Source organism: Microsporum canis, genomic scaffold (genome assembly GCF_000151145.1).
Source record: "Microsporum canis CBS 113480 supercont1.2 genomic scaffold, whole genome shotgun sequence".
Taxonomy (NCBI): Eukaryota; Fungi; Ascomycota; class Eurotiomycetes; order Onygenales; family Arthrodermataceae; genus Microsporum; species Microsporum canis.
In genome coordinates, this window is record NW_003299168.1 from 1,335,409 (window position 1) to 1,353,129 (window position 17,721).

At 48.2% G+C, this 17,721-nt stretch overlaps 10 protein-coding genes across 10 annotated transcripts; 6 read left to right on the forward strand and 4 right to left on the reverse strand.

Annotated features, from left to right (window-relative positions):
- Positions 1-1,045: 1,045 nt before the first annotated feature.
- On the reverse strand, positions 1,046-3,355 carry MCYG_01946 (forkhead box protein; the record flags this gene model as incomplete). The annotated part of the gene is made up of 2 exons (XM_002848966.1): positions 1,046-2,220; positions 2,254-3,355. 2 exons carry the CDS (start codon positions 3,353-3,355, stop codon positions 1,046-1,048), a joined length of 2,277 nt encoding a protein of 758 aa, XP_002849012.1.
- A 996-nt stretch (positions 3,356-4,351) lies between these two features.
- Positions 4,352-5,025, reverse strand: MCYG_01947 (60S ribosomal protein L25; the record flags this gene model as incomplete). Its single annotated transcript, XM_002848967.1, has 4 exons — positions 4,352-4,439; positions 4,512-4,804; positions 4,874-4,926; positions 4,998-5,025. 4 exons carry the CDS (start codon positions 5,023-5,025, stop codon positions 4,352-4,354), a joined length of 462 nt encoding a protein of 153 aa, XP_002849013.1.
- Positions 5,026-5,309: 284 nt separating this feature from the next.
- Positions 5,310-6,197, forward strand: MCYG_01948 (nucleolus protein; the record flags this gene model as incomplete). The annotated part of the gene is made up of 1 exon (XM_002848968.1): positions 5,310-6,197. One exon carries the CDS (start codon positions 5,310-5,312, stop codon positions 6,195-6,197), a length of 888 nt encoding a protein of 295 aa, XP_002849014.1.
- Positions 6,198-6,265: 68 nt separating this feature from the next.
- On the reverse strand, positions 6,266-7,768 carry MCYG_01949 (protein kinase domain-containing protein; the record flags this gene model as incomplete). The annotated part of the gene is made up of 5 exons (XM_002848969.1): positions 6,266-6,459; positions 6,534-6,705; positions 6,732-7,075; positions 7,139-7,467; positions 7,524-7,768. The coding sequence occupies 5 exons, from the start codon at positions 7,766-7,768 to the stop codon at positions 6,266-6,268; spliced, it is 1,284 nt and encodes a 427-aa protein (XP_002849015.1).
- Positions 7,769-8,205: 437 nt separating this feature from the next.
- On the forward strand, positions 8,206-9,966 carry MCYG_01950 (eukaryotic peptide chain release factor subunit 1; the record flags this gene model as incomplete). Its single annotated transcript, XM_002848970.1, has 5 exons — positions 8,206-8,329; positions 8,393-8,442; positions 8,505-9,639; positions 9,732-9,869; positions 9,929-9,966. The coding sequence occupies 5 exons, from the start codon at positions 8,206-8,208 to the stop codon at positions 9,964-9,966; spliced, it is 1,485 nt and encodes a 494-aa protein (XP_002849016.1).
- Positions 9,967-10,594: 628 nt separating this feature from the next.
- On the reverse strand, positions 10,595-11,673 carry MCYG_01951 (chorismate mutase/prephenate dehydratase; the record flags this gene model as incomplete). The annotated part of the gene is made up of 3 exons (XM_002848971.1): positions 10,595-11,229; positions 11,285-11,534; positions 11,590-11,673. The coding sequence occupies 3 exons, from the start codon at positions 11,671-11,673 to the stop codon at positions 10,595-10,597; spliced, it is 969 nt and encodes a 322-aa protein (XP_002849017.1).
- A 299-nt stretch (positions 11,674-11,972) lies between these two features.
- Positions 11,973-13,137, forward strand: MCYG_01952 (conserved hypothetical protein; the record flags this gene model as incomplete). Its single annotated transcript, XM_002848972.1, has 2 exons — positions 11,973-12,675; positions 12,734-13,137. 2 exons carry the CDS (start codon positions 11,973-11,975, stop codon positions 13,135-13,137), a joined length of 1,107 nt encoding a protein of 368 aa, XP_002849018.1.
- Positions 13,138-13,373: 236 nt separating this feature from the next.
- MCYG_01953 (lipase 2) lies at positions 13,374-14,468 on the forward strand (the record flags this gene model as incomplete). The annotated part of the gene is made up of 1 exon (XM_002848973.1): positions 13,374-14,468. The coding sequence occupies one exon, from the start codon at positions 13,389-13,391 to the stop codon at positions 14,466-14,468; it is 1,080 nt and encodes a 359-aa protein (XP_002849019.1).
- A 344-nt stretch (positions 14,469-14,812) lies between these two features.
- MCYG_01954 (conserved hypothetical protein) lies at positions 14,813-16,232 on the forward strand (the record flags this gene model as incomplete). The annotated part of the gene is made up of 5 exons (XM_002848974.1): positions 14,813-14,847; positions 14,908-15,086; positions 15,151-15,248; positions 15,677-15,719; positions 15,805-16,232. 5 exons carry the CDS (start codon positions 14,813-14,815, stop codon positions 16,230-16,232), a joined length of 783 nt encoding a protein of 260 aa, XP_002849020.1.
- A 431-nt stretch (positions 16,233-16,663) lies between these two features.
- Positions 16,664-17,395, forward strand: MCYG_01955 (conserved hypothetical protein; the record flags this gene model as incomplete). The annotated part of the gene is made up of 2 exons (XM_002848975.1): positions 16,664-16,783; positions 16,853-17,395. 2 exons carry the CDS (start codon positions 16,664-16,666, stop codon positions 17,393-17,395), a joined length of 663 nt encoding a protein of 220 aa, XP_002849021.1.
- Positions 17,396-17,721: the final 326 nt, after the last annotated feature.

Sequence of the window (17,721 nt, forward strand, 5' to 3'; positions counted from 1 at the left end):
GTCTGGAAGCGGCGTTTTTGATTCTGGTTTAAGAACAAGCTGCATTGAAGGAATTGGTGTTACTATATCTGTTTCAGCCCGGACTTTCTTTGTACGGCTTTAGTTGCCTTATCTATCGGATTTGCGGATTGTTTCTGGGGTTGCTTCGAGAGATTAATATATAGATACCCACCTAAAAACTTGCTATACAACTACCATTCCTTTAATTACCAAGGATTGATCTTACTTAGTTCCAGGCATGGAGAAGCTTAATATATTGATATGGTAAGAATAACATTTTGTTCAGAAGGTACATCGATAGCTGAAGGCCCATCAAAATACCGGTAAAAACATAGACAAGAGAAACAGGAATTAAAACCTCATTAGCCATGATCCGTAAACATCAACACATTCATTAGGGTCATTGCAAAATTCCACCCGTTCCTTGTCCCATCCCTGTCCGTTGAAGCACCTTGCAAAATAAAACGTACGAACCAATGCTAAGAAATAAATGAAGAGGGCCGGAGTAAAGGTGAAGGTAGGTGATATGAGGTAGGCGGGAGAAGATGGAGATGGAGTAAAAAAGACCCAAAAGCAATGCAAAGAGCAAGAAAAACAAGACAACCCCCCGAGCTCCAGTTGTTCCTGACTGTCCGAAAAAATACCAAAAACATGACCAAGTAAAGAGACAAGGGAAAAGAAAAGCATGTACCAACAATTTAATCACATATCCTGCCAGTCGAGGCGGGTAGCACGACTGGTGTAAAAAGATGTAACTCAAGAATGAGAACACTAGAGCCAGATATTGGGGAGAGGAATCTGATAAGGGGCAGCGGAGGTTAGAGGATGTGAGAGGGATAAGTGTGTCCATAGATGACTGTGAGGAAGACACCAACAGGGGGAACCCAAGGGCAATGACCTAAATGAAGGCCCATGGGATAAGAAGAATTCCCGGTCTAATATGACGCAGATATTAACCAGAGAACAGGGGAATGGTAGAGGCAGAGTTCGAGATATCAAGATGTAAAAACCAAGTATTTTGGAGGTAATGGGAAGATAATGGTGATTAAAACCGAATACCACCCTTGGATCCATGACTAGAGCGTGGGCCTTTCCCAACAAACTGCTTGGGAGAACGTTCTTCTTTTGAAGGTTGCTGTCCAATTTTCTCAAAACCCTGCAAAAGGTCCACACCATCAACCTCGCCAGCACAATCCTCGCTGAAGAGATTGAAGGAGAATAACTCATCGTTGGACGCGTCATTGTAGCGACCCGAGTCAAGGCGCTTGCAAGGAGACTCTTGGAACCTGTACGCCTTGGCCTTGTCGATTGGTGTTTTTAGGCGTGTGTTGGCGCTGAGGGCGGTGATATCGTTAAGGACGCCGGTTCCAAGACTATCGCCCTTGACGGAACGTTTTGCTGGCGAACCAAAAGTGGGTGTGCCCGTGTTGGCCAAGTAGTTGTCTGAGAATGGATCAAAGGGTAGGCGAAGGTGGTCATTAGGGGTATACACTTCATCATGGATATTGAATGCTGGGCTCCATGGCTGCTGCAGGTCCTCTCCCAAGCCAAGGCGCTTGATTGGAGAGTTGACCATCTGCTGGATCTTGCGGCGGTGATTCTGGAGATTGGTGTTGGGTGAGAGAAAGGGTGGTGGTTTGGCTGGCTTTTTGAATTTGACAGCCGGAGTCAAAGGGGCAGCATGGATGGAAATATATTCATTTCTGAGTGGCGACGAGCCAATGGCTGCTTGTGCTGAATCTCGAAGAGACCCTAGGCGCATGGGACTGATGTCGTGTGAGGAGCTTCGGATGCGAGCAATCTCCTCTTCAGCACGGCCTCGTTTGATGCGTGGGGGTTCAATATCTAGATCCGAAGTCAAAGTATGCCCAGCAGCAACGCGAGGTCGCATAGCTGACGACTCGAGGGAGGAATAATAACCGCTGTCATTCATGTTTGAAGGCTTGCGCCTCTTTAAACGCGGAACACCGGCTGAGGCCGAAGTGGGCCGGGAGGGTGTTGGAGGGGTGGCCTGACGGCGGAAGATGCGTGGAGCTACTGGTGGGGATGAGCGCATTGCCTGGAGCGGTGAGGAGAAATGTTGCTCTGTCTGAGCTAGTGACTGTGCCGGCTGCTCGTCACTCACGTCGTCTTCTTGAAGAGCAGGGTCAGAGGCAGGTAGAGTGGCATCAGAAGAGAGGTCCTGGGCATTTGATGGAAGGGCAGGGGCCTCCTGCTCGGCTGCGGATGGTATATAATTGATGGTAGAAAGACCTGGATTGCTCGATTGGGGTAACTCTTGCTTTGGCGTGCTTAGCGGAGCGGGTTGATGTTGAGTGACTGGAATGGTTGACATGATAGGGCCTTTACGAAACGGCTTATCTTTGAGGAATTGGCCTTCCATACCGGGTTCGATGATCCAGTAGTGGCCCTTGCCGGGATCATCCTTTGGACGTTCTTGCTTGATAAAAGCCTTGTGAAGACTGAGGTTATGGCGGATGCTGTTCTGCCATCCAAAGTCTCCGGCACGATAGAAGGCGAAATTGTCTGATATCCACTTGTAGATCTGAGCCAGGGTAAGACGGCGGTTGGTAGCTCGAAGAATGGCCATTCCTATAAGAATCGCATAGCTGTACGGAGGCTTGGAACCGTCGTCTTCCACGGGAGGCATCTCATGCGGTTCAGGCAGCCGTGTGGGTACGGGTGCCGATTTCTCGCGCTCCTCGCGCCTGATTTTCTTTGATGAAGGCATCTCCCGCTGGGAATCACTGCCGACGGTGAGTCGACGTTTGGCTGGAGCACGCATCCCCGAGGCAGAAGAAGTAGTGGCAGAAGAGGAAGAGGAAGAAGAAGAGAAACGTGGAGGGGGTAGAGAGGTGAAGTTTTCCTGGTGCTGGTGCTGCCTGGCTGTGGGCCCAGGCAGCTTGGTAGGAGCACTGGGGAATGTCGTAAACAGTGGCAGGCGTGACGGTGGAGGCGGCAAGGAGTGCCGAGGGTGCTGTTCATGGTCCAGCAGCTTCTTAGCAGGCGAGTCCGTGGGAAACCTGGCAGGTTTCGGAGCGGAGATGGGCATGTATTCAAGCTTATTGTTGTGCGCGATGTGGGCGCTCGTGCGACGCTGGTGCTTGATAGGAGACTGACTGCTGAAGGGGTCCAAGGAGGGAGGGTTCAAGACGAGATCGCGGTTGTTCCTGGCCGAGTTCCCAAGTGGCTGAAGGGGCATAGGCGACGGCTGCAGCTGTTTACGCTGTGACTTGTGTCTTGATGCGCCGTGGCTCTGGGCTGGCTGAGATGGTTGCTGTGTTGGTTTTGGTGGTGAAGCGCCTGGAGGGTCCTGGTATATACGTAGCGGAGGCGGATGGCGCGTCGAAGCCATCGTGAAAACGGCAGCGACAGTGAAGATAATGCTGAGTATGAGGATATTCAGTCTCTTGACGCGTCGAGAACGTCTAGTTCACGCGATGTGCTGATGGTCTGGCGATGCGCCGGCATGCGACGGTGTAGCAGCGAAGCGGTGATGCAGCTGATTGCGCAGTTACAGCTAGTCTATCTCGCGAGTATCGAGTTATAGCAAGCAAATGTCGACAGCGTATCGATAGTATATCTAGTTATAGCGATGTTCAGTGGCGATGGCGATGGCTGTTGGTTGTGGTGAAGTTTGGCGATGATGTTGGCGATTGAGGGGAGAAAATAAAGAGGATGTTTTTTTTTTTTGGTTTTCCGGGAAGAAGGAAGGAAAAAAAAAAGCTGAAACACCAAGCGAAGCCTTTCTCTCTCTCTTGGACGGTTGGTTGGCCACCAGCGCTTCTTCTCCTCTTCTCTTCTCTACAGTTAACAGGGTCAGGGTCGTCTTCTTATTTTCTTCTTCTTCTCTGCAAGTCTTATGTTTTAAAAGTGCGTAGTTTCACCGCAACTCGCACTGGCTACAGATTAGTAGATCTACCGCAGGCTACTGTACGATTACGGGTCCAGCAAGTCAAACCCTGCCACTAGGAGATCGGGGAGTTTGTCTTTTGAGAGGAGGGCCCGTTCGGGCAGAGACAGGCAGGGCATCCAGTTAGGCACCAAGAGAAATCAAGTCGGGATAAAGGAGAGCTTCGTCGAGGGGGTAACTTCACATTTGGAGGCCCAGTGGCTTTTTGGGGGATGTGCTAATTAAGATAGCTAGCAGAAAAAGATGGGACCACATCGAGTCAGTGGAGGCTAGTGGTTATTTTTCTTTTTGGTCACGGACATGTCGACCTGGAGCCTGTTCTTCTTTTTGGTGATCATCACGATGATATCTGTAGCATTTTTGTTCTCTTTTTGTTGTAATAGCCGACTGATATCACAGATAGAATAAACATAAAAAAAAAGACCATCATTTCATCCATTAAACAATCCCGAGCTTGGTGGCAGCAATGTCGAGCGCATCGATGTCAGGCGTTAGTCTGGCAAAGACCTTCTTGGATCCGTCCGGTCTGTCTTGTATTAGCATCTGGCTTTGTAACGTGTATGATGGTTTCTTGTTTAAACAGGTTCTGGGGACCCACCGGATGAGAGTGTTGAGCTTGACGGTTTCTATGTCGTAGAGCTTCTTGAGAGCGAGCTTGATCTGTCGCTTGTTGGCCTTGACGTCGGCGATGAATACCAGGGTGTTGTTCTCCTCGATCTTCTTCATGGCGGACTCGGTGTTGAGCGGGTGGACGATGACCTGGTGGTGGTCCAGACGGGGCACATGAGGAATCGACTTTCGGGGGTACTTGGGCGATCGAGAAAGCTGGAGAGTCTTTGGTCGGTGGAAGGTGGCCGATGTCCTGACCTTGCGGACTTTGTGAGAGTGAGCCTGTTCCTCTGGTCAACTCTCGTTCTTCTGTCTCTTCGTCTTCTACTCGTCTGGGATCGCGCTTCTTACCCCCTTGAGGACGGCCTTGGAGGCAGCACCAGCCTTAGAGCTGGCCTTTGTGGCTATTATCCATCGTTAGCATCTCATCTCTGTAATATCCATCTCTATCCATTGATGTATCGATGCGCCCAACTCGACGCCGCACACCACACGGAGAACATGAACCGCCTACCTTGCTTGCTGTCTTTTGGGGCCATGGCTGGTCGACTTCACGGCGTTCGTTGTCGCTTGTTCAAGTTTCTTGCCTTCGTCGCTTTTTCAACGCGAAATTTCTCTTTCTTTTTTGGTCTTTGAAGTTTCTCGCTTAGTTGGGAAGTTCGTGGGCCACGTGATGCTTAGTAAGATAAGGCTTGGCATGATGATGAAGATAAATACATTAGATATTAGATATTATACGGTAGTATTGGATAATAAGGGAAGAAGAAGGGAAGAGAGAGAGAGAGAGATGAAGAGAGGGAAGAGAAAGTCGCTGTCGCAAGGACGACCACCGACGGTGAAGAAACCGGTGGCTTCTCTGTCGGCCAGAGCGACCAGGAACCTGATCAGGTCTCACCACCAGCTACATAAGGCGCGAGCCCGGGCAGCGGCAGAAGGCGACGATGTGTTGGTCCGGCAGCTGGACGAGGAGATTGCTGCAAAGGGCGGGCTGAAGAGCTACCAGATAGCCAGCAAGAAGGGTCAGTCCAAGGAACGAGGAGGTGACTCCAGCCATGTCCTTCTCCAGTGGCTCGAACCTCTACTCAGCCAGATACAAGCAGACGGTGGTAGCGATACCTCTGGCAGGAGAAAGCTTCGTCTGCTCGAAGTCGGCGCACTCAGCAGTAGGAATGCGTGCTCCATGGCAAAGGCGCTGGACGTTACGAGGATAGACCTGCATTCACAAGAGGCTGGCATCCTACAGCAGGACTTTATGGAACGGCCATTGCCCAGCACGGAAGAAGAGACCTTTCACATCGTCAGTCTCTCGTTGGTGCTCAATTATGTGCCGGAGCCCTTAGGGAGAGGAGAAATGCTACGCCGGACCGTTCAGTTTCTCACCACGAATATCGATTCTACTACGTCTGCAGGCGAGTTTCTACCGGCTCTGTTTCTCGTCTTGCCTGCCGCCTGTGTGTTGAATTCGAGGTACTTGACTGAGGGGCGGCTGGACGATATCCTTACGTCTCTGGGATACCAGCTACTGCGGAGAAAGGTCTCTTCAAAGCTCATCTATTACCTATGGAGATACAGTCAACCCAAGGTCAGGACGAGAGGGGTAGGCTATGCAAAGGAAATTATCAGCCCTGGGCCGGGAAAGAATAACTTTGCTGTCGTGCTGAAGCCTTCTGGATGACCTTGAGCACCTTGGATATGCAAATTACATCAAGGAATCCATCTACGGCGTAACGTGGAGTAGGAGACCTAATCAGGTATCTCCCAGGTCTTCAGCCATGGATCCTCCAGCAACTCTTTCGCTGTCTTGCGGTTTTCCGGTCGCCATGTCAACATCCCTCTTATGAAGTTCAGGAACATTTCCTTGTTCCTCCCCTTGAGGATCAGCTCTGCCTTCTCCAAACTTTTACCCTCTGGAATTGGGCAATCCGCGATCCATTTACCTGTAGATCGCCATATTAGCCACCACTGGATGGCACCAGACATCGGGTAACCGCACAAAAGGTGGCAAACTCACCATCATCGGAGAAAAACTCTTTGCTTCGGACACCTTCTCGGAGTAGATCTAAAGGTGGTGGGCCGAGAAGCCCGATTATCTCTGCCAGATGGGCCCTGGTGGTGTAATAGCCCTTCTTCGGGCTAGGGTCTATGCCATAAAATAAGTGGCCGCCCTCGAATACATCCCAGATCTGCGGTTCGTTAGCGCCACACCAACTCCGTCATGGGTTCCTCCAAGGTACCGATAAGGCTGACTGACCATGGCACCGACGTTCCATATATCTATCGGGTAGCTCCACGCAGCTTGGAGCATAACTTCTGGTGACCTATACACATCAGGCTGCGCGTTGTGGTTCCGCTTCCTATCTCCATTAACGGCCTCGCCAAAATCGCTCAGTATGATTCTGCCAAAGTCTTCCGGCAGGCCGAATCGTCTGGACATGTAGACGGGAACACCGTTGACATATTTTCGGGGGGACGGTGCTTCCATCTCCTCGTTGGCAAAGGACTTGAGAATACCTTCATCGGCAATTGCATGCAGTATATTGTCCGCTTTGATATCTGTTCACACTTCCATGTTTAGAAAATATCATATACCTGGATGCGAGGTCCTACAATATGTACCTGTATGAACAAGCCTGCACTCTGTGTGAAGATAATCAAGGGCCAGTAGGAGATGCCGTAAACCGCCCTTCAGAAGCGCCACGGAAAATCTGCCGCTTGGGTTTCTATACAGAAGGTCCCTCCAGCTATCCCACATCGGCGCTTGGACAAGACACTGATGATCACCCCCTGGTCGTTCTATGGCAAACATTCCCTCCGCAGTCCTGATGTGCGGATGCCCAGGATGTGAAGGATTTGCTTTGTTTATGGCCTCATAGATCCGAAGTTCATTTTGGCAGGCCCCGCCATGATTTCGTGTAAACACTTTCAAAGCACAATATCCACGATTCCTAGGTGGTTAAAACTTTAGTATTGAGAAGGCCTGACGATCGAAGGCTTCTCATACTGTAAGTTACGAGCAAGCCAAACTGTCGAGGTTGATCCAAATCCTAGCTTGCCCAGTATTTGGTAGGATGAGTATACATCGCCAATCTTGATCGGACAGTAGTTACCAGCCTTGAACTCGTCATAATGTTCCTCTTCGAGTACTTTGGTCCAGGGGACGGCTTTGAAGCCAGTCGTTGGGAATTGTAAAGGAGTTAATGGGCTTCGTCTGAGTAGACCTCTGGTCCACCTCAGCAACTGCGCCATTGAAACGATACATAAAGGAGTATCCTTTCTTCAAAGTCAATTATATGTTTGCCATCACATCGAATGATTATCCAAGTAATATCAGTAAAAACAGCAGCAATTGGTCTTCTATAAAGCCGTTCAACCGTCCATCTCAAGTTTCTATTACTTTTCCCACTAAAAAAAAGATCATGAAGTTGGGCAGCCTCTTGCTGACATAAGCATTTGTCGTTGGCTCTTTTTTTTTTCTTCACCCCACAACCAGATTCAGGTTGATTAAAAAAATACCATAACTTCAACACGCTGAGCAGGCCAGTGACATCCAGATACGTCTCATACGGCGTAGAGCGTTGGTTTAAAGGTACTTGACTTCTACGGGCCTGTGTGGGCAAACAGGCTCACCGATCAGGTCCATCCAAAACGAGTTCGATCGGGGTTTTGGCTGAGAGTCATCCAAAATGAGCGCGCCGCAACCAACTGGCGAGGCGGAGAAGAATATTGAGATATGGAAGGTAAAGAAGCTGATTAAGCGCCTGGAGGCGGCACGAGGAAACGGAACTTCTATGATTTCGTTGATTATTCGTAAGTTGGGATCTTTTTGATGATTGCTGTAATCATGGTGCCCCGCTAACCACGGCGGCACAGCTCCAAAGGACCAGATCTCGAGAGCAGCGAAGATGTTGGCTGAAGAATTCGTATGTCTCTGATTTATTACCCGTAAAAAAGAAAGGATTAGTTTTCCTAATTAATATTCTAGGGAACTGCCTCCAACATTAAATCCCGAGTTAACCGTCTATCCGTCCTTTCAGCGATTACGTCTACCCAGCAGCGCCTGAAGCTTTACACCAGAGTTCCTCCAAATGGCCTTGTTGTCTACTGTGGTGAAATTATTACCTCCGAGGGAAAAGAGCGTAAAATCAACATCGATTTTGAGCCCTTCAAACCCATCAACACCTCCCTCTACCTCTGTGATAACAAGTTCCATACCGAAGCCCTGAGCGAGCTCCTTGAGTCCGATCAGAAGTTTGGATTTATCATTATGGACGGAAACGGTGCTCTGTTCGGTACCTTGAGTGGAAATACCAGAGATGTCGTTCACAAGTTCAGTGTCGACCTGCCCAAGAAGCACGGTCGTGGTGGTCAGTCTGCTCTTCGTTTTGCTCGTCTTCGTGAGGAGAAGCGTCACAACTACGTCCGTAAGGTTGCAGAGCTTGCCGTCCAGAACTTCATCACTGCGGATAAGGTCAATGTCGCCGGCTTGATTCTTGCTGGTTCTGCCGATTTTAAGAACGATCTCAACCAGTCTGATCTCTTCGACAACCGCCTCCAGTCCAAGGTCATTAAGGTTGTTGATGTGTCGTATGGTGGTGAAAACGGATTCAACCAGGCTATCGAGCTTTCCTCTGAAACTCTAGGTAATGTCAAATTCATTCAGGAGAAGAAACTCATCGGCAAATACTTTGAGGAAATTAGCCAGGATAGCGGCCGTGTTTGCTACGGCGTTGACGATACTCTGAAAGCACTTGAGCTTGGAGCTGCCGAGACCCTTATTGTATTTGAGAATCTGGACATCACTCGCTGGGTACTCAAACCTTCGACTGGATCTGACATTGTACTACACACCACCAAGTCCCAGGAGTCTGACAGAGAGCAATTCATGGACAAGGAAACCGGACAAGAGATGGAAATCGTTGAGCAGGGTTCGCTCCTTGAATGGCTTGCCGAGAACTACAAAGATTTTGGTGCAACTCTGGAATTCGTTTCCGACAAGTCCGGCGAGGGTAACCAGTTCGTCAAGGGCTTTGGTGGTATTGGAGCAATGCTTCGTTACAAGGTCAACTTCGAGCAGTTGGCCGACGTTGAAGAAGATGACGATGATGAATTCTACGATGGTACGTTTGAATGACAGCTTCCACTTCGTGTATATACCTACTAACGACGGTGCTAGATTGACAATATGGCAACCTCGCGGGTTGCGAGGAAGATCGCCCGGAAATCCCGTCGGGGAGTGTTCTGACGACTAGCCCTTTGAGCCGCACCAACGGCGTCAGGGGCAATATAAACGCATCAGCCGTTCAGATCTGTGCCCCACATTCCCTCACTGGTTCGAAGCTGCTCAGGGGTATGTTTAATCGCTCCCTCCCCCTATTGTTCTATCATCACTAACTCCGGGTATTCTAGGACCGTCCAAGCTTCGCAACATGGCCACTTCAAATTAAGTGGCCATAGCAGAGACCTACGTTATGAGGGTAGACTGTATGGCGGATGTTATTCTAGCGTATCCTCGTCGCTTCGCCAAACCCACTTCGTACAGAGTTGAAGATTGGTTGAGATGGACGCCTCTTCGAATCTGTCTGTTACCTGCATATTCGATCTGAGCTGGGATAATGCTTCTAGGTGGAACCCCTTTGCTTCCTACTAAATTATTTGTGTGATTTTTGCTGTCCTCTTCTTGCGCCCTGCCTCGCTCTATGATTTGGAACATGAAAGTCAGTGCTTAGAAGTTTGATAACCTGATATCATTTATCAGGATGCTAAACTAAAGTATGGACTCACCCAGGGTTCAAATGATAGTGTTGTTCATTTATATAAAAAATACACGCTCGTTACCCGCAATGTTTCTGGTACAGGATAAATAGATCAAATATAAATGTGTTGGTTATCCGTAATCCCTCTTTCCTCTTTCTCCCAAGTATATCACTTAGAATAAGGGCAATATGTACATATAAGGGTATATAAGCCGTAAGTTTGTATGCCCCGAGACAACACTAAAATCATGAAAATTGGTCCATATCTAGTCTACTTACCTCGATAAATATCAATATCCAAAAAGTTAAAAAGCCCTCTTTATGAGCTCTCCACAAGTTGATCTTCCCAGCTCCCTAGGTTTCTGCATGTCTGCGTAATCTTCTTCAGTTCACTGATGACCTTGTCCACAACTTGGTCATCGTGAACACCGTGAACCCTCTGGCATTCCACAAGGAACACGTACTGCCATGCCTGGACACCTCCAGGGCGAGAATTAATACTGGTCAAATTTAGGCCGTACTTCTTGAAGACGTGGAGCGCATCGGCTAATGCACCGGGCGATGTATGATCAACCATGAAGGAAATGAGTGATTTGCATTTCGACCCTGGTTTTGAGCAAGACTGCGACTTCTGCGGAGGCTTTATGGCCTGGGTACGGTTCGATTTGAGGTTCTGTAAAACGAGGAATCTGGTTGCGTTCGAGGAGTCATCCTCGATGTTGGCTTTTACAACCTCCAAACCGTTAAGCTTGCCGGCGAGTTCGCTTCCAATAGCCGCACTCTTCGCATCGTTGTCCTTGCTAACAATCTCTGCTGCCTTCGATGTTGAAGATGCATCTTGTTTCTCTACTCCATTATAACCTGAGAGGAATCTTGTGCACTGTCCCCAAACCTGAGGGTGAGAGTAGAACTTTGACACTTCCGGGTTAGTTTTAGAAGTATTCTCAGATCCGTCTATATCAGTGGCCGTTAGCGGTATAAACGCAAAATATAGCATTAGAAGCCGTACCTTTGGCTTTCTTCATCAATAAACAATGATGAACTGCGAGATAGTATTCTCCAGACACAACGATATCGGGGTATAGGTTGTCACGATCCGCTAGCAGATCAAGAGTTTGAACAACGGCACCGTTAGAGGAGTTCTCCAGCGGTATGATGGCGTAGTCTGCTTCTTGTGATTGAACTGCTGAGAATGCATCGTTGAAAGAGACCTCAGCCTGTAGCGTATTGTTCGTCGAGCCGAAGCACTCTATAGCTGCCTATAGAATAAATATAAGCCCCGAGAACTCAGAAAAGATGGCAACCTATGCTCACTTGATGTGAAAAGGAACCCAAAGGCCCAAGAAATGAAATGATGGGCTGTAACATAATGTTGGCATCGTTTAAGCCGGGGATCATGGAGGGCATCATAATAGACTCGCGTGTACGGAACTAACAAATTCCCTCCTTTCAGATACAGTGCACTCTATAACCGTTAGATATAGCCATCTATTTTGGTATTTGGTAAGGGATACTGAAAAGTTGGTCTAAATATCCAGTCAAAAGCCCCCCACGGAGTTGAGTCCGAGGTCGGAGAAGCCGCTTTTTATACCGCAAAACGCCAAACTGGTCTCTAGTTTATTTATATTGACTATCAACTATAGCAGACCGAAGTGAATGCCACGGATGTGCGCCTCTACAGAACACTCGAGGTAGCTATGTCCCAATTGGCCAGAATATGCTCTGGTCAACGGCTTACAACCCTTCTGCAAAGGCGTACGCTGAGTACGGCACCAGAATTATCGAAGCTCGAGGGTGAGCTGGTACGGCGCCGACTGCCTCTGATATACGACTATCTTTCGCCCCAGCCATCACATCTATTGAACCTCTCGCTCAATAGCCTTCTCACACCGTCTCAAGCTTCATCTGCTGCTACAGAGTTCCAATGGCGTCTTCCGTCCATCTCCGGGCCGACCTCCATGCCTCGCGGACACCATCTAGTATATTTTCCACCGCAAGTTCCTTCATCTGAACTCCTTCCGGATGGCTGCGATGAACTGCATTCCCCCGGACAGCCGTATAATCGCCGAATGTGGGCTGGAGGATCAGTTCGTTTCTTCGATGATGGCGGTCCGCTACTTAACGGGCAACGAGCAGTCTGTGTCGAAGGAATACGTGAAGTGAATGTTAAAGGCAAGGAAGGCGAAGAGAAGATATTTGTGGGAATTGAAAGGCGGGTAGCTACAGTGGACGAGCACGAAAGCGATGATGCGATCAGAAACAGAGTGTGGACTCAGTCAGAGGAGGAACGGGGGGATAGCATTGTGATTGAAAGACGCAACCTTGTCTTTATGAAGGATCGGACACCAGAGGAGATAGAAGCTATGAAAGCTGCTGATCTTCCTCGAAAAGTAATCAAAGGTATCTTATCCTCTATGTTTGTAACCCTATAGTACGTTACTAACACTGTAGTTCACAGTTCATACTACGCCGGAATTCACTCAAACCATCACACCTTCGAAAGCCCTTTTATTCAGATATTCTGCTCTCACTTTTAATGCCCATTCCATACACTTAGATCGAGACTATGCGCGCAACGTTGAAGGATACAGTGACCTCCTTGTCCATGGGCCGTTGACCCTCACGATCATGCTTACCGCATTTCAGAAACATGTGTCCGCATTAGGACAGGCGGTATCAAGTGTTGAATACCGAAATTTGGCGCCACTTCTGGTTGAGCGTGAGATGAAGGTTTGCGCAGCACAAAAGCCCAACGGGTCAAACGGTAGCTGGGATATATGGGTCGAGGGTAAAGATGGAGGGTTGGCAGCTAAGGGGACCATTAGAACAGTGCCAACCGCGTCCAATAGCCTCGCATCCTGAGCGTTCTGTAGTTATATATATACAAGCTACAGTGGCATAGGACGAAATGCAATCTAAGTGAGTATTGTCACTGACTACTTTCTTTGGCCAGATTATATCACGTGAACGGTCCAAGGTGGTCCGATAGTATAAAAATAGCACTCTTTGAGCTGAAGTCCGGTTCCTCGTCTTTTCATATTTTCACAAACGCCATCATTATGGCGCCCCGTACGAGGGAAGAACTTGTCGCCCTCGCGGTCATGGACCCAGCCATGGCCGCTATTCTGGAAAGGGGCCCAGCCGTCAGACCACCCAATCCATCAGACCCCTATTATGGTCGGAAAGACCACACAGCTGCCAGGGAGCACAGAGCCACTATATTGAAGGAAAAGTGGAAGCTTCGATACCTTCCCGGCCCCATCACTGAAGTTACCGAAGAGGACCGGAAAATCCCCGTTCGTGATGGATCAGCGATCACAATCAGGGTCTACAAGCCTGCAGCGAAGAAAGACGGCAGTAGTCCCTTGATTGTCATGTTCCACGAAGGCGGATGGGGGATGGGAGACTTGACTGATGAGGAGGTTAATTGCCGACTGTTCTCTCGAGATCTGGGAGCTGTTTGCGTCAATGTGGAATACAGGCTTGTACCTGAGCATCCATTCCCAACCTGGATCAATGACTCGTGGGATGCACTTCAGTGGTGTGCTAAGAATGCCTCAATGCTTGGTGCCGACCCTTCGAAGGGGTTTATAGTTGGGGGAGGATCGGCAGGTGGTAATATAGCAGCTGTACTCGCACACATCGCACGAGATGAGCAGCTATCGCCTCCTCTAACAGGCCAATATCTTTGTGTTCCTGCTATTATGTGTTTCATGCCGCCATCTCATCTTCCTGCCCAGTATCAACCAGAGTATATCTCTCATCCTATCGTGACGCCTTGCAAGGACCCTATTTTCAACTTGACGTTGGGATCTTTCAGCCCCCTTGCTTCCGTTGCCGGGTTCATCCTGAGTCTTCTGCCCTTGAGTCTTCTGGCAAAGGTCTTCAGTATGGCAGGCATGAGGGGCGATATGTCTAGCCCGTTATTTGTGCCATTTCTCTACGGTAAAGAGGAACGAGGGCACAGGGATCTTCCACCAGCTTACTTCCAAGTATGCGGGCTGGATCCTCTGCGTGACGAAGCACTGATATATGAACGAGTCCTAAGGGAGGAGGCCGACGTGAATACCAAGGTTGATGTGTATAAGGGCTTGGGTCATTACTTTTGGACGAATTTCCCTGAGCTAGAAATGAGCAAGACATTCGTCGAGGATACCATCAAAGGTATGAGATGGCTACTGGAACAAAAATAGCACATGTTATTTGGCCCAAGGGTTGAACCCCGACGGAATCGAGAATTATCGGGAATTATCAATATCAGCCCTTTTAACGATAGTAGAATTGACTTAAAGCCCACTTTTTATCATATTTTCTTTTTGATAGAACAATTATTGTCTTATTTTTGCTATCAGAATCTCAAATTTAAGCTACACACGTGACTAATGGAATAATATAAATCCGCCATAGCTTAAGGCAGAAGTTTTTCCCTTCGAAAAAAGCCACATATAAAAGCCCACAAAAGCTTTCCTTCCACTCTTCAGAGTTGTTCAGACTCCAACAGGCCAACACTTTGTAGCAAAGCAGTTTGGTAGTAAAGATGGACAGATACTGGGCGGCACCGCCAGTTAGCAGGTGAGCCATTACATCCTAGCAATGGAGTCTCAACATCAAGCTAACACTGTTTTTCAATAGAACACTGACAGCAGCTACATTTATCCAGTCAGTCCTGGTACATGGAGGATTTTTGGATGGCCGCCATGTTATATTCTACATGCCGAAAATATTCAAAATCCTGCCACAGCTATGGCGACTGTTGACGCCGTTCATCCTGACTGGAGGCGGGCTTAGCTTCTTCCTCGACCTATACTTCCGTACGGGTCCATTAAAAATGACTTATTACTGCGCCCTTGATGGACCTCACTAACAGACCTGCAGTATACTCATACGCCAGTGATATAGAGGTCAATTCGCCTCGTTTCTCAGGGCCGGGTGACTTTGTCACCTATGTGATTTTCGTAGCTATCGTTATCCTGGTGAGTGGTCATCCATTCCTTGCCCGGCGCGAGGGTTTCCAACATGACCAGCACTTTGTGTTTTTGCTGCCACCTATCTCTTCTTTACGTCTTTTCATTTTTGAAATACACCTCTTAAATCTGCCCGCCCAGCCTCTTCTAGCTGCAGCGGTTCCTGAATTCGAGGGAGATTGCCCCTGCACTTCGTGCATACCCATCATTCGCAAACGTCAATCCATTAGGGATGCATGCGGTGTAGGCATGGTGGGATGGCGGTATACTTTGACCAGTATTGATGAACTATGTCATACTGGTTATACTGCTGCCCTACATCTCAACAACATGTATTCCTATTATTTTGGTTTTGTATCTAATATAGAGAATACCCTTTATATCAATATCTCTCTTTCCTCGCAACATTCCAGTGTCTGGGACTGACGGATGTGCAGTTAACCGCGGGCTTGTACCTGCAATCCTATGTCTTCCTCGGAGGTATGATAATACCTACTACCATCCGTATTCTTACCTCTGCTTTTTTGCCCAAGCAGGCTATCCTCCAGTTAACTAATCTTGATAGCCTTGTCTCTTGCCTTTTTGACTACTCTCTCCCAAGATAATGCTGGCAAGAAGATGCCTTTTATTATTTTCCAGCTTCCGGCTGAATACTTGCCTTTCGCCAGTCTTATTGCAACGCTTGTCCTTTCCGGCCAACACGCCGCGCTCACCCAAGCTTGTGGCATCCTAGCAGCCCACCTTTATGAATTTCTAACACGAATCTACCCTAACTTTGGAGGAGGGACCAACTACATCCGTACACCTCGCTTCATCCAGAACTTATTTAGGACAAATAAGTTGGTCCAGGCACATGGTGGTTACCGCATGTATCGCCCACCAGCAAATGATACCTCAGGCCCAAGCACTGGCCAGTCCAGCGGTAACTGGTTTTCTGGCATGGGAGGGTCATGGCAAGGTAGAGGAGCTGGTAGGAAGTTGGGCAGCGGTTAATTTGTCATTACGACAGGGGGCTGAACATGGAAGCAGATAATGTATGCAATAACGAATAATCTGCGTTAGCAGGCTAGAGGTACTCCGTAGTCATTATTTCATTAACCGTCTTATTCCTCGGGTGACCATCTTAACGTTACTAAATGGGGTGATGTACGACTGGCCTTACATGGTAGATTCTGATAGTGACATGGGCTATGTATCCGTCCACATCCCTTGGTGTCTGTATAACTTAGAAATGGGGAAACTTCCTCCATGAAGTTAGTAGCGCCAAGGTGGACATCCGGTCATCCGAACGCTGAGGCTCTTTTTAGTCTGCTTTTCGCTTGAATTATCCAACTTCTTGATTTATAGCATTTAACTGACAAGCCCATTCACCGAGCTCATAATTTTATAATTTTTTTGATTCAGCAGTAAACCAGCAAGATATAATGACTTTTTACTTCCCTGCTATTGCCGCTGTCGTTGAAGATCTTAATAAGGAGAATATCCCTGTAGTAGAGTATGGGGACCTGTTGAATGCACGGTTTGGGCATCCTATCTGCATAGTGGTAATGTCTAACGTCAACATGGTACTTTTATGTAAATAACAGTGCCTAGCTAACACGGTCCATCTATAGACAGTCAGATGGGCAATACCTGACTCACGGGTATCGCGCGTATCTAGCATCCTCTTGGAACACAATATACCAAAAGGCGGCATTATCCCACATTACGCTAGATCGTACGGCAAATGGGAGACAGCGGGCGAGATGCACAAATGCGAGAGCACCAGGATCCATTTGATACCTCTATCAACCGTGCACTTATCCCTCGAAGACTGTAAAGAAGTGGCGTCAACTTTTAGTTTTCAACTAAAGGCGCTTATCCCGGAACCACGGCCGTATCTTATATCATTGATTCGCATTCTACAGTCTCTACCACCTGGGTTCTCACGGCTCCCTATAGTTGGTAATACGGCTCTGTTTCTCAACTATTGTGTTTTCCCAAGACTACCTGATGGTGAAGACGAAGAAAGCGAAAGCGAGGAGCATTTTCAGCAACGTGTCGAGCAAGCGTTATCCGTTGTTCGTCAGTGGGATTGGAGGCCTGAAGAGAAGAAATATCTGGATCTTTCGGAACGAATAATCCGCAACTGCCAATTACTTTATACCTTGAAATAGTCATCTAATCACCTATTAGTCATACACTTACCACACCGTCGCAAGGTATTTCCCACAAATACTTGCGTTGATTATCTTTTATTCACTAAGAATGAGCGTCTACAGCTTATTCTATTCACAGATCTCACCACACTAACGTGACACACAGGAGTGAATGGGCTGGCCCAAGGATAGGGCGAAACCTTAAGTACTTAGTTCATACGTTGGGATCCATGGAATCCCTCGGGCATGAACACTGGTACAAAGCAAGGACTTCATCCACGACACCCTTCCTTCTAACTTATACCACCCACCTTGTTCACCATCAACTCTGACTACTACTCACT